This window comes from Diceros bicornis, chromosome 28 (genome assembly GCF_020826845.1).
Source record: "Diceros bicornis minor isolate mBicDic1 chromosome 28, mDicBic1.mat.cur, whole genome shotgun sequence".
Taxonomy (NCBI): Eukaryota; Metazoa; Chordata; class Mammalia; order Perissodactyla; family Rhinocerotidae; genus Diceros; species Diceros bicornis.
In genome coordinates this window covers 39,859,745-39,873,550 of record NC_080767.1, presented here as the reverse complement: position 1 = coordinate 39,873,550, position 13,806 = coordinate 39,859,745, and the positions used below count along the sequence as shown (strand labels likewise).

The 13,806-nt window shown below is 47.5% G+C and overlaps 1 protein-coding gene across 7 annotated transcripts in view; it reads left to right on the top strand.

Moving 5' to 3' along the window:
• The window catches only part of AK8 (adenylate kinase 8), a 124,529-nt gene that overhangs the window by 64,765 nt on the left and 45,958 nt on the right, over positions 1-13,806 (top strand). For all 7 annotated transcript variants that reach the window (XM_058524379.1, XM_058524381.1, XM_058524378.1 and 4 more), the window contains one exon: positions 8,345-8,486. In XM_058524379.1, coding sequence (XP_058380362.1) covers positions 8,345-8,486 — 142 coding nt within the window. The remainder of the gene's footprint in view (positions 1-8,344; positions 8,487-13,806) is intronic.

Here is a 13,806-nt window from a genome sequence, read left to right as displayed (position 1 = left end):
GTTACAGCAGCAAAGGGGGCTTGCAGACCTCAGCTGCCAGGAGCCAGTACCATCTGGAGGGTAACAGTCTCCCAGAAATGGTAGGAGGTTAGGTTTCATGGAGTTACAGTGACAGTAAGTTCAGGCCCCAAAGGGCCCAACCCGTGTCCTGGGCCAAGCTCCCCAGCATTTTGGGGTTTTGGGGAAGAGACACGTGGGGGGAGTGGGAGGCCCATTTCTTTCAAGCATCAGTATGCGTGAGATGGAAATGAAAAACAAAACCAAAAGCGGCCCGTCTTTCTCTTCCACAGTCCTGCTCCTTTCCAAGACTCCTTTCCCCCTGGGCCCCGATCGGGAGTGGGCAGACCCAGGAGCTGTGTCGGGATGTTGGGAAGGGGGAAGAGAAGCAAATTCTGAGTCTCCTACGAGCTCTGACAGATAGGCACATGTCAGCTTTACCTGGGTTTCAAGGAGGGCTCAAAGAAGGAAGGAAGTTACAGGGGTGGTTACAGGGTATGTGTGTGTGTATCTAGAAGAGGGGGCAAGTGTGAGTGTAATGTATTGTGTGTAGATGGGTGTGGGGTGTAGAGTGTGTGTGTGTGTTATGCTTGTGAGTGTAGTGTGGGTAGGGATGTATGTAGGTGTGTGTTAGTGGGTGTGTAATGTATGTGTGTGGTGTAGGGGTGTTTTAGGTGAGTGCATGGGTGTACAAGTGTGTGTGTAGTGCATCTACGTAGGTGATGTTTGTGGAGTGTGTGTAGTGTGTGTAGGTTGGTTGCTGAGTGTGTGTGTAGGGGTGTGCATGTGTAGAGAGTGTGTCGGGGTGCGTGGTGAGGTACTCAGCTTTTTCTGGCTTGCCCTGAGGTAGTAGGAGGGTTGCACGGCTTGTTCTGGGTCTGTCAACCTTGGGCCTGCTTTGCCCTTAAGCTCCGACTGAGGGAGCTGTTTCCTTTTATCCACTTTCTGTCCTGGCCATTCTGGACCAAATTTAGCAGCCCCGCATGCCCCTCCCTCCCCCAGCTGAGGCCCAGTGAGGGACACCAGCTGATGGGCTAAAAGGCAGGGACAGCAGGCGGCAGCGTGGCGTAGCAGGCAGGGCCCCCAGCGGGGCTGGAGTGAGTCCCTTCTGCCCCTCGGTTCTGGTTTCTGCTGGAAAATCTCGAGCTGGCCTAGGTCCCCTCTCCGGGCCTCCCTGACTCCCACTCGTGGGCTCTCTGAGCTAGACTTGACTGAGGATGATGGACTTCAGCCCTGCAGCCCCGGAGTGGGTCTCATCCAGTGACCTCACGGGTGGCCCGACTCCAGCTGGCACTTTCTCCTGTCCAGAGCCATGGAATTGATGTGCAGGAGGGAGCTTGACGTGCTGTGCGGGCATGTAAACAGGAGTGCCCCCGCTTCAAGACGGTGCGGGGGGCAGGTGTCCTGGGTGGGGTGGAGACTGGGTAGGATCCCTGCGGGGCCTGGGACCCTCTCACTGTGACCGTGGCTCCCCATCAACCTCTGTCTGAGCACACCCAGCCGGCAGGGAATAGATGGATTGAGATTTTAATAGCCTCGAGGTCAACGTGAGGACTGCCATCTTTTATGGAAGATCTTCAGGAAAAAAACAACCTGGAAACCATGTGGTGTGGCTTTATGAAATAATGGGATATTCATATCTTGCACTTTGCTAAATTTAGGGTTGACAGGAGTTCTGGAGAGGTAGCCCTTGGCAGTAGCTTGTACGCAGGGTGAGATGTTAACTGTCAAACCCAGAAATCAAGCCTGAGGCACCTGACTCAGTGGAGAAAGACTTCAGCCCTCACGGCAAGTCTCTATCTGAGAGGAGGATAAAGGGGAAACGGACAGCACTGTCAAGGAGACTCTAAACCTTCTGCAGAACACAGCAAGCGAAATCTCTTCCGGAAAAGCTGCATTTGTGCTGAACTGGCTGGTCAGGCCACGCAGCTTGGAAAAGTGAGTGGAGAGCCTAGAGGAAAAAGAAGGGCAGAGCGAAACAAAGGCACAGAGCAGAACACCTGGTCCGGGAGAGGCGGGCTGGGTTCTCGGAAACGTGCTGGAGGCAGGCTCTTCGGGCTTCGCCCTTCGCCCCTCGCCCCAGACCTGCACGCCGCGCTGGGGAGGGGAGCTCACCGGCAAGGTCGGTGGCCTCGGAGGCAGCATCCAGAGGGGTCTGTCGTTTGTTTTAACTACCAGCAGAGTTTCCCAGCCTCTGATGGGGGAGCGCAGCCAATCTCCGATCTCCGCAGAGGAGACCCCTAGTGTTAGGCAGAATCTTCTGTGCTGGGAGAGGACCATTGAGCCTCCATAGCCTTGCAGCCTCCTCCAAGCCCCTATGAACTACCGTTTATGGATATATTTAGCATTAATTAAGGGACAGAGAGGTTAACAGCCTCGTGCGAGGGTCTGAGGAGCTTTCCCAGGATTACCCAAGAAGGGCAGGTCTGGGCAAATACCTATGATGCCAGGCTTCTGCGTGGTATTACAGAAGGACCAAGGCTCCGTCTGGCAGCCAGTCCCCCCAAAGCGAGTGCCCCTTATGGGGTCCAAGTATGGCGTTCTGGGGAGATTTCTTCTTTTGTCCCTTTGGAACAGTCTCTCACAGTGCCCATTTCAACTTCCTTTAGGCATTTAAATAGTTTCCTTTAACAAAAAACCCACTTTTTAAATGGAAGGCTTTAAGCATACATATCAAAAGTAGAGAGAATAGAATAATGAACCTGCGGGGACCCATCACCAGTATAATGAACTCAGAGGTGCTCGCGGCCACCCTTGTTGCGTGTAGAACCCACCCGCAAGACCCCTCATAATAGGAGTATTTTGAAACAAATCCCAGATGTCAACATGTATCCTCTTGACTGCCTGAATTCCCAAGTCGGTTACGGTGTGGCTGAAAGGGAGCACTGAGAGAGGAGCCGCCTGCGGCTTTCTCCCACTGCCTCAGGACCTGATTCGGTGCTCAGGACAATAGTCCTCCGGTTCTCTGCACAAACACTGAAGGACCTAAGAGCCTTCTGGGTTTTGGAAATGGTACTATTTACTCAGTCGCTCATTCATTCATTCATCCAAAGAATGTTTATTAAGTGCCTACCATGTGCTGGGCACAATGCCAGGTGCTGGGCTATAGAGAGGGGCCTGACTTTACAGTGCTCCCTGCTTTTAGGGGTGGGGTGAGGGTGGGAATACAGGCATTAAACAAAAACTGCACCGGTAATTACTGACCCACAACTATGGGCAGTCCTTCTGAGGAGAAATGCTAATTTGAGGCTCCGTGTTTTCCTGACTCCTGAAGAGAGGGGCTTGGGTTGGTTTTGGCCCAGAGTTGGAATCAGTGTGAGCTTCAGCCTTCTTCCCAGTCTTCCAGAAACGTGACCTTCCCCTCCTCCAAAGCCCTCAGCACTTCCTACATCTCCCATGACCTTGTGTCTCCCGCCGGTATGGTGCTGACTTGTGTCCTTGTCTCCCTCTACTCCAGGGCCATGAGCTCCATGAGGGATTGGGTCTAATTCATGGGACCGCAAGTGGGAGCCGCTCCTCTCTCTCTTCTGTGCGGGTGTGTAGTGTGTATATATGTGGGTACGTGTATATTTATGTCTACATATGTTTGTTAGACCATATTATACAAGCGTTTACTTGCTTTTTCCCCACTTTATATTCTGTCAGAGACCCCTTTCCAAGTTAATATAAATATAAATGATTTTTTAAAGTTTGCATAATATCCCATTGCATAGCTGTACCATCCTTTATTTAACCTATCCTCTGCTGATGGACATTTTAGACTGTTTCCGATTGTCACTGTTAAAAACAACGCTGAAATAGACATCTTTGTGCGCATGTCTTTTCCTGTCTGTGCTGTTGCATCTTAGGTGTAAATTCTTAAAAATAAGATTGCTGGGTCAAAAGACATGTACATTTTAAGTTTTGATGCAAATTGGGAATTCCCTCTAGAAATCTTTGCGAACCCCCCCACCCCACAGGTCTCTGTGTTTCCGTCTGGTCTTCCATTCTTCCCTTCAGTCAGGTTTCTCTCCAGTGAGGTCACTTAAGCCACAACCTTTTTGGGCCTTGGTTTCTCAACTTTGAAATGAAGGAGGTCAAGGGGAACCTTCCAGGCCCTTCCCTCTGAATTGCCAAGGCGCCGAGCCTCATAAGCAGCCCACTGTTACACCAAGGCGGCTGCAGTTCGGCAACTTGGACCTCCCTGGACTGCAGCTTAGTTTCCAAGCAGGAGCTGACTATTGGAGAAACCAATCAGAAAATGTTGGCCCAATCTAGTCCTCGCTCCCAAACAACTGAGGCCTTAATGGGCCCTGGATATCACTGGTCAGCAAGCTAGTTACCTAGTGAACCTCCTCTTCCAAGGGCAAGCCCATCTCAAACCTACAGCACGCTCCTAAAGTCAGATTTAAGCTCAGATGTTAGACTTCACATTTGTAATTTAAGTGTCACATATTTTTGCTGGTGGCTTCATTGTAGCCATCTGATGGGAATCTGGATAAACTTTTAGAAGGAACTAAAGGTATACCCACACATCTCTCAGAAGACCTCTAATGGATCTGGCATCTCCCATGAGTCATCTCTAGGCCCCACAACAGCCAGTGAGGCAGGTGTTACAGAGGAGGACACTGAGGTTCAGGGAGGTCCCACAGCTGCCAAGCAGAGTCCACTGGACCACAGGGCTCTCAGCTCACACTTGCTCTAAGAAAGAAATCCAGAGGAGCTAAGAGTTGGGTTTTCTGGGGTTTATTCTAAGGAACACTCGTAAAAGCAGCTGTGTTACAAGTCCCCCCCCCAACTTCCCCTGGCCCACCTTAGAGCTCAGCCCACCCACTTTCCCAGTTTGCAGATGAAGAGACTGAAGTTCAGGTTCTCAAAGCTGGTTGGGGCAGAGCTGGGACTAGGAGAGGGATGCGAAAGCTCTTTCTACCGTGGCCGGCCTCTCTCTGATGGGGCATTGCTGGAGGCTTGTAGCTTCTGTGAGATGCTCAGGATTCCCAAGGACTTGAAGGGCACTGTGCTTGTGGGGTCAGTAAAAGCTGATTTCTTTTTAGAAATTTAAAGAGCTGGAGCTATTAGCAGCTGATTTTTATTCAGGAGTCCTCAGCCAGAACTCTTTGCAGACTTTCCAGGAGGGTGTATTTCTGCCCTTAGGAGCCTGCAGTGGCCACTTTGAAAATGGTGCTGTCGATGAGCCACATCCTTGGGACCTGGGGACTCCAAATGGGGACTCCACTGGCTGATCCCACAAGATGGGCTTTCCATGTGCAAATGTGGTAAAGTGCGTGTTCCTGGGCTTTCTAGCTCAGGATCCTGAGAATAACCCCCATGTGTCCATTCAATAAATATGCACCGAGGGCCACCACATGATCATTCCTGAGATGGCCTGGGTGTGGCCCAAATCCCCTTCCTTCCTGAAGGCCTGGCAGGGCCTCTCCAACCCTCACTTCCCACAGACCACTCTGCTCCAGCCACACTGGCCCTTCTTCCATCCTTGAATGTGCCAAGATCATTCGAGCCTCAGGGCCTTTGCCCCTGCCATCCTCTCTGCCTGGAACATCCTCCCCAGGTCTTTGTGTGGGTGGTCTCACCATTCAGATCTCAGCCAAATGTGACCTCCTCAGAGGCCATCCAGGAGCCCGTCAAACCAGCAGCGTCCCACCACTTGGTTTATTTGTTTATTTGTTTATGACTCTCTGAAATGGTTATTTATTCATCTGTGTATTGTCTCTCTCCCCCACTAGAACATAAACTTCAGGAGGGCAGGGCCCTTGGCTTCTTGCCGTGTGTCGCAGTGTCGAACACAGTGCCTGGCCCAGCCCAGATGCTCCATAATCCACTGGACGAATCACTGGGGAAGGCTTATTTCTATATGAGTGTCTTATTTCAGTGAAAATATCTGTAAATATTTAGGAGTAGACCTGGATTGGAAAGCTCTATGGCAGATTCTTAAGCCACGTTGTTTTAAATCTGTATTTATTTATCCTGACAGAAAACATGGGGTTTCTGGATCAGAGAACAGACCCATTGTTTATTCTCACGGTGATCTTATTGCTGGCTCCCCACGCCCCAGCTCCTCACAGGGCGGTGTGGGAGAGCCCGTGTTCCCTGCATGCACAGGGGTCTGTAGCACAGGAGAGGATCCCCGAAAATACGACTCCTGGAGTTTATAGAGGGCGGGGGCACAGCTGCCCCTCCTCCCTCCGGGCCTTTGCCCCGAATACAAATGACCCTGGAGAGAGGAGGGGAGGGCACTAGGTTACACCCACCGGAATGTAAACAAAGGACTCAGGACAGAGGTCCCTCAGTCTCCCTGGAGGTCTGTATCTTTAACTGCCAAAGCTTGCTCAAAGTCAGTCATCCTTTATCCCAAGAGCCAGCACTCTGTGCTCAGAACACGCTGACCGTGGAGGAAGCATGAAAATATTCACAAAACATCGTTTCCCAGCATACATCTCCTGAATTGAAAAGTCCCAGCCACCGTCTTTGAGTGTCTATACTTGCCTGGAATTTTATATGCACTGTGAACCCCGTGGCGACAGACCCTGGCATCATCTTTTGGCAGATGAGGAAGCTGAGACTCAGAGAGGCTGAGTGACCAACTGGAGGTCAGTTGGCACCAAAAGGCAGGGCTGAGACGAGACCCTAGATTTGTGGGCACCTCAAGCCTATGTTCTCTCCTCTCTACCACCTGGGCTCCCCAAAGTGGTCAAGTTGGTTTTAACATATTTGATTAGTTGCAGTGAAGCTTTTGAAAAGGGAAGGCCCCTGTCTATTTATTCCACACGTACTATGTGCTGGGTGCTGTGTTAAGCATGGAAAAATGACGTGGGCATGGCCCTTGGTTCTCATAGAACCCACCGTCTTTCGTGAGAGGCAGACATTACCCAGAGAATTAGCCAGAGTTAATAACAAGGGTGGCAAGGCAAAAGAGAAGCACAAATGCTAACCCAGTCTGGGGGCCATCCTCAGAGGGCACATCCTGCTGGGGCCTGAGGACTGAGTCCAAAAGCTTGTCCCAGGCAAGGCATGGGGGAAGGATGTTCTGGTTGCAGGGACTGGCGAGTTCAAGGGGAGGTGAAAGGCTGAGGGACAGTCACCTGGGAGGGAGGCAGGACCTTGCAAGGCCCTGTTGGCCATGAGGGAGGGGACTGCTCTTATCCTCAGAGCACTGGGGAGCCACTGCAGGCTTAAGCAGGGGAAGAGAGGGGATTAGCTGTATCAACTTCTCACTCATGTTGGATAGCCACATGTCCTCATTAGAGCGAAATTCCTTTTCTGCTCTTTCCTAGGAACTGGGGAAGAAAGACTGAAAGATGTGAGAAAGAATAAATTCAGGGAAAAGCAAATTACTTAGAATAAGGTTTATGGTTCTTTGGCGACAAGGGAGTATCCCAGCATGTCATGGCCATGGAGGAGAGCAGCCGTTAGTGACTTTTCCGCATCTCTCACCCTGTGTTCACCTGGCTGTCAGCCTTTTGGAAGGGCTGCTTGCCCGACCCCTGGCTGGCTGGCAGGAGGGGAACTGGACATCTCCAGGGAAGGTGCCAAAAGCTGTCACTGCAGCTCTAGGAAACCAGTTTGTCATGGGGCCCACATTCACAGCAAACAATGGTAATATTTACCAAGTATTTCTGGAAAAATGAGTGCAAAGTGCAGGAAATACAGTGCAAATTGTTAGAACGCAGTACATTAGCAACATAGGACATTTAATGAGTCTGAGAAGAGAGGTATACATTTCAGGAAAATGTCAATTGCGGTAATGTAAACAAGAAGCTTCTCAATATCTCATTCTCCATAAGACTCTATTTCATCTCTGGTTATGACTAGAGCTGTGATTCTTGAGAAATATTTGATTCTAAACATCAAGGAGGGAAGAACTGGGGGAGAGAGAGAAGCAGAGGGGGTTGCTTGTGCATCACAAATTAGCAGAGAGCATTGGGGGCACTAGTGCCATCCCGTTGAGGAAAACTAAACCTTCAGCCAGGGCTTGCTGTGCTTCCGTGAAAAATCTTTTGCTGCAAAAACTGGATCCTGGGGAGGGGGAAACTGATCACATAGCACTGGAGGGCTGGGAATGAGCGGGGCTGCCGATGGGCGTGGTGTCTAGTCAAGGTGAAGGAAACCTCAAGATGAAGGTCACCCAGTGCTTTTCCCTTCTCAGGCAGCCACATTCCTGCCTAAACGGAGGGACCTGGGAAATGGGCACCCACAGCCTCGTCCACCTAAACCCGACTCTTCACCAGTTCAATCCATGGTCAAGTAAAGTTAGGAAGCCCTCGGGCCGCAGATCCCTCCTCACATCCCTGTTGGGTCAAGAGACGTGCCCAGGATGGCAGAGTGATGGCTTGTCCTGCCTTCTCTGCAGTCCCTGACAGCATCGTCGTGAAGGTGCTGAGCCAACGCCTGAGCCAGCAGGACTGCCTGCAGAAAGGGTGGGTGCTGCACGGCTTCCCGAGGGACCTGGACCAGGCGCACTTGCTGCACAGCCTGGGCTGCAAGCCCAACAGGTGAGCTGTCCCCTCCTGGCAGGGCTGTAGCCCTGGCCATACCACCTCCTGGGAGGGCTGTAGCCCCTGGGCATGCCCCTCTCTGCCGCTGGGCACCTTCCCTCCCGGGGCCCGGCTGATGAGATCCATCTGAAGGCTTGCAGTTGACAAGAAACCTCACATGTTCCCGAAGTGGAATGTCTCTTAATCATTCTCATTCCCCGCCCCACTCCATGTGCCCTGTGAACTAGGAGTCAGGCTTGGTTCAGATCCTGACTCTGTCACTCACCTTGCTGGACCTGAACTTCCTGTCTACAAATGATAATACGTACTGACCAGTCTTGCCTTTCTCGTGGGATTGTTGTGTGAATCAACTGATGTTTTCTTCTACTATTTTTACAGTTTCATTTTACATTTAAATCTTTGATGCATTAGATATTTAATTAATTTATTTATTTATTAATTTATTTATTTAGTGAGGAAGATCAGCCCTGAGCTAACATCCATGCCAATCCTCCTCTTTTTGCTGAGGCAGACTGGCCCTGAGCTAACATCCATGCCCATCTTCCTCCACCTTATGTGGGACGCTGCCACAGCATGGCCTGACAAGTGGTGTCTCAGTGCACGCCCGGGATTCAAACCCGGACCGCCAGCAGCGGAGCACGTGCGCTTAACCGCTACACCATGGGGCCGACCCCTAGATATTTATTTTAATGAGAGTATGCAGTATGAATCTGACACTTTTTCCCCCAAATGGTTAAGCATTTGTTCCAAAACAATGTCAAATATTGTTGAATATTCTGTCCTTCCTCCGCTAACTTGAACTTGCGAGCACACCACAATTGTAGATATTGTGGAAATAAACGAAGACCACCCAAATGAAGACGAGCAAAGACTATTTAGTCAGAGCTTGCTCTGGCAAGGGAGTCGGCCACGTCCCTTGCATTTGGCAGACACTCAAAGGCAGGCAGAGGAGTGGGAAAGCGTTCCAGCAGAAAAAAGGAAGGCTTGGAGCCCACAGACTTTGTCTTCACTGTAGGATGATCTATTTGGGCCATTTGAGCAGAACCCTCCCACCAAGCGTCAACATCTTTAGGTCCTTTCCTCGGTACCTCTCAGATTCGGGAGAGGACTGCCCAGTCTCCCGCTGGAGGGTAAAGGGTCTGGGGTCCAGGGACGAGGCGGGACAGCGGGAAGTGGGAGGAGGTGAGAGGAGGTCTCACATACTGCCTGCCCTGTGTATATTTTTCGCCTAATTCCCCTATTTGTGTACAGACTCAGACTCTCAACTGTGCCTGGCATTATTCATTCCAGAGAGCCTGTATTGTATCCTCTCTAGAGAATAAACCCTCCACTTGTACCTAAGTGGAGGAGGGGCGTTCGCTCAGCTAGATGGAATGAGGAAGGGATCTGGGGCTTAATTTCTCCTTAAACAAATTTCAACCAATCCCCCTTATTTTAGCCGCCAGTCCCAACGTGGTGCCTGTGCTGTACCGTCAGAGGATTTTCTGGTAAAGACTGGGTTTGTTAGCTCTTCCTCCTGCTAACTTGGCATTTGGCCGAGGTCTCCGCAGCTAGCCGCTGGTCCGTCTGCTTTTGAGCATCAAAAATTTTGAATTGCCTTCCTCTTCCTCTGTTCTCTCTATCCTTGTCAGTTAGGTTTCAAAATCCCTTACCTGTCATTTTTCTGTGGGGCTTTGGGAGGAAACACAATTTGGTGCATGGGTTCATATGCCATTTGTACCAAATTCAGTCCCAATCACTGCATTGCGTTTGCTTGTCTCTTACTACTACTTTCAACTCCTTTACTTCCCTTATTTTATGTTGTCATGTGGACAGAATATAATTGGGTTTAATATTTTTTATTCAACCCGTATGTCTTTTTCCTTCAATAGTTGAGTTTATCCCACTTATTTTTGCTTTTATCACTTCATTTTTTGCTTCATTATGGTTTTTGTTTGTTTTCCATCTTTTTTCGTGGTCTTTGTTTTCTTTGGATTTTCTTATGCTATTGTTAGCTTTTCTCCTCTCCTCCCAATTAATTTAGAAGATAATCTGTTTCTAGTTCTACTAGTCTCTTCAACATGAATTGATTATACTTGTATTTCTCAGTTTGTCAATTCTGAAATGAAACAGAATATCTTGGCTCTGTCACATGAAAGATGAAAGAAAAAAATGCTCCCTCATGTACTACCTCCTCACTCCCCTTCTGTCCACTCTCCAATTTGAGGGTGGGGAGGCAGGGAGAGATACATTCTGAAATTTTTTTGTCTCAGTCTATTATACACAGATTATTATTTTTAAGACCATTAAGCTTTGCTTTCTAGAAATATAACAATTATATTCTGTTTTTAGCTATACTTACTATACTTGTTGAGTTTTAATTCTCTCTTCAGCTGTATTCAGATTTCAACACCAGCTATTTACATAATTCGACCTCTCCATTTATCAATTTTGATTCATCTTTCCTTTGAATGGATTACATCTTTGAGTCATTTTCAGCAAGGGTACATACATGCTAAACTTCCTAAATTCTTGCATATTTGAGAATGTCTTTCTGTTATCTTTATTTGTAAACAATATCTAGCAAAACAAAGAATTCTTCAGTCACATTTTTTTCCCCCTCAGCATTCTGTATCATTTCTATACTGTCCTCTGACACTCTGGGGTGGCAGTAATGTCTGAGTCCAGTGAGATTTTTTTCCATTGTAGGTAATGTGCTGTTTCTGTCTGGATGCTCATAGAATTTCTCTCCTCTCTCTCTGTCTCTTTTGGAGTTCATTTACATTCACCAGGCCATGCTTCAGTCTTGGTTCTCTTTATTACTTTTCTCTGGAACACTATGAATCCTTTCCATTTATGTTATTTCAGGAGAATTTTCTTCTAGTACGTATATGAATATTTTTCTGGTTCATTTGCTTGGTGATCTTATTTAGGAAGACCAGTTACGTGTGTATGTTGGATGTTTATCATCTGTTTTCCAGAGTTATGCTTTTTTTCTGGTAGCTTTTATCTTTTCCTTTTCTTTTCTGTATTTTTTCCTCAAATCTATCCTTCACGATAACTTTACTTTCTATTGTATTTGTGTGTGTGTGTGTGAGGAAGATTAGCCCTGAGCTAACATCCAATGCCAATCCTCCTCTTTTTGCTGAGGAAGATTGGCCCTGGGCTAACATCTGTGCCCATCTTCCTCTACTTTATAGGGGATGCTGCCGCAGCATGGCTTGACAAGTGGTGCGTCAGTGTGCACCCGGGATCCGAACCTGCAAACCCCGGGCTCCCGAAGCAGAGCGCACGCACTTAACCACTGCACCACCAGGCCGGCCCCTCTATTGTATTTATTTCATGTTGCTTCTAATTTATTTTTCATTTCTATAATGCTTTTATGTTTCCCTTAGTTTTTTTCCCTTGACTTTGTCACCTTTCTTTCATCTCCTTTTTTATTTTATCTCATCATCTTTTCTTTCATTGCTTATATCATAGAGTCTGTTCTCTCTAAATTATTTTGAGCATATTGATAAGGCTTTATCTAAAATATATTTATGTTTGCTGGAGTAATTCTTCTTCCAAAGGGTATTCATTGTCTTTCTCTCTATCTCTCTTTTTTTTTTTTTCCTTTTACTTTTAGGACCCTTTTTCGGTAAGTCTATACCTGGGTCCCAAGGTAGATATATCTCGCAAATCATTTGTCTTTGAATAGGCCTGTTATTTTGTCTAAGAATAGTATGAGTTGGTGTATTAGTTTTCTACGGCTGATATAATAAATTACCACAAACTCGGTGGCTTTTAAACAGCACAAATTTATTGTCTTACAGTTCTGTAGGGCAAAAATCAATATATCGGCAGGGCGGCATTCGTTTCTGGAGGCTCTAGGGAAAATTCATTTTTTTTGCCTTTTCCAGCTTCTAGATGTTGCCCACAGTCCTTGGCTCATGGCTGCTTCTTCCATCTTCAAAGCCAGCAATGTTATATGCTGGCCCTTCTTCTGTAGTCACATCTGTCTCTGACCAGAGCTGGGAGTGGTTCTCAGATTTTAAGGACCCATGTGATTAGATTGGGCCCACCTAGATAATCTAACTACGTATCAAGGTCCTTAATATAATCTGTGCAAAACCCCTTTTTCCAAGTAAAGTAGCATATTCACAGATTCTGGGGATTCAGAGGTGGACATCTTATTCTGCCCTCCATGCCCTCCACGGTTGGATTCTCCTCAACTCTGTCTTAATTATTTCCCTAGAGTTGGGGCTGGAGAGCTTCCTACTGGAAGACTGAAACGTCTCTGTAGTTCCAGAGCAGCTGGGACCCAGCTGAGCTTCCTGAGCCTCCTGTCTTACTACCTGTGTTGCCCGTGAATTTCCAGGGACCACAGTGCCATGAGGCTGTGTCCATCCTCCAGTTTCTGGTAATGTAACAGACTTTGGAGTCAGTGAGTTCGCTTCTGTGTAAACTCATCATCTACCTGAAAATGAAAGGCATCAGGGAAAATGCAAAACAGTCATTTTAAAGAAGGCTGGGGCTGGTCACTGACATGGTTGGGGGAGAGAATCCAGGGCTCATTTTTTCTGAACTCTGAGGGAAAAACCAACTGTTCTATTTATTGACCTTCTGCGCTGTGCCAGGACTGTGAGACGGACGGGAAAGGCACAGTGTTTATTCAGAAGCATACAGGGAAGACTATTCAAGAATCTCTTTGATTTAGGGCAGGCTTGCAAGTAAATACTTCTCCATTCACCATGGAGTAAAAATCAGTTTCTAAAGACTTAGTGAATAATGCCAATTACATTTATTTGACCCTAGGGCAGAGGACAAGCAGGGGGAGAAAGATGTTTGTTTACAATGTAGATTTAATTACATGCCACTGTTTAATCATCCTTCTGTATTTCTCTCCCATCACCGAGAGTATATTTTCCCTCCTCCTTTCTCATCTCTATTCCATTTATTCCACCTTCTCTTTCAATTAAACATTTTTACGATTAATTCGGAAGGTAATTTTAGCCATAAACCTTCAAGTCTGGATATAGGCTAAGAAAGAGACAAATATTCTAAAACGAACCCACCCAGCACTGGGGTGGATATCAGGGCTGTAATTCTGGTTCAGTTGTGATGCCAATTATAAAGCACTCTGGCTGTGGTGTTGCTGTTTTTGACACCAGGAGGAAATCTTGACAGAATTATAGCCTGGAAATCAATCTGGGAATAGAATACAGAAATCTATAATTCAGATATGGAAACAATCTACAAAGGCTCTTTTTTAAGGAGGGTTCGATGAAATTAGATTAAAATAAATTTACATATATATCAATTTTATTATTAAAATATATTCACACTAGTAAATAGAGTT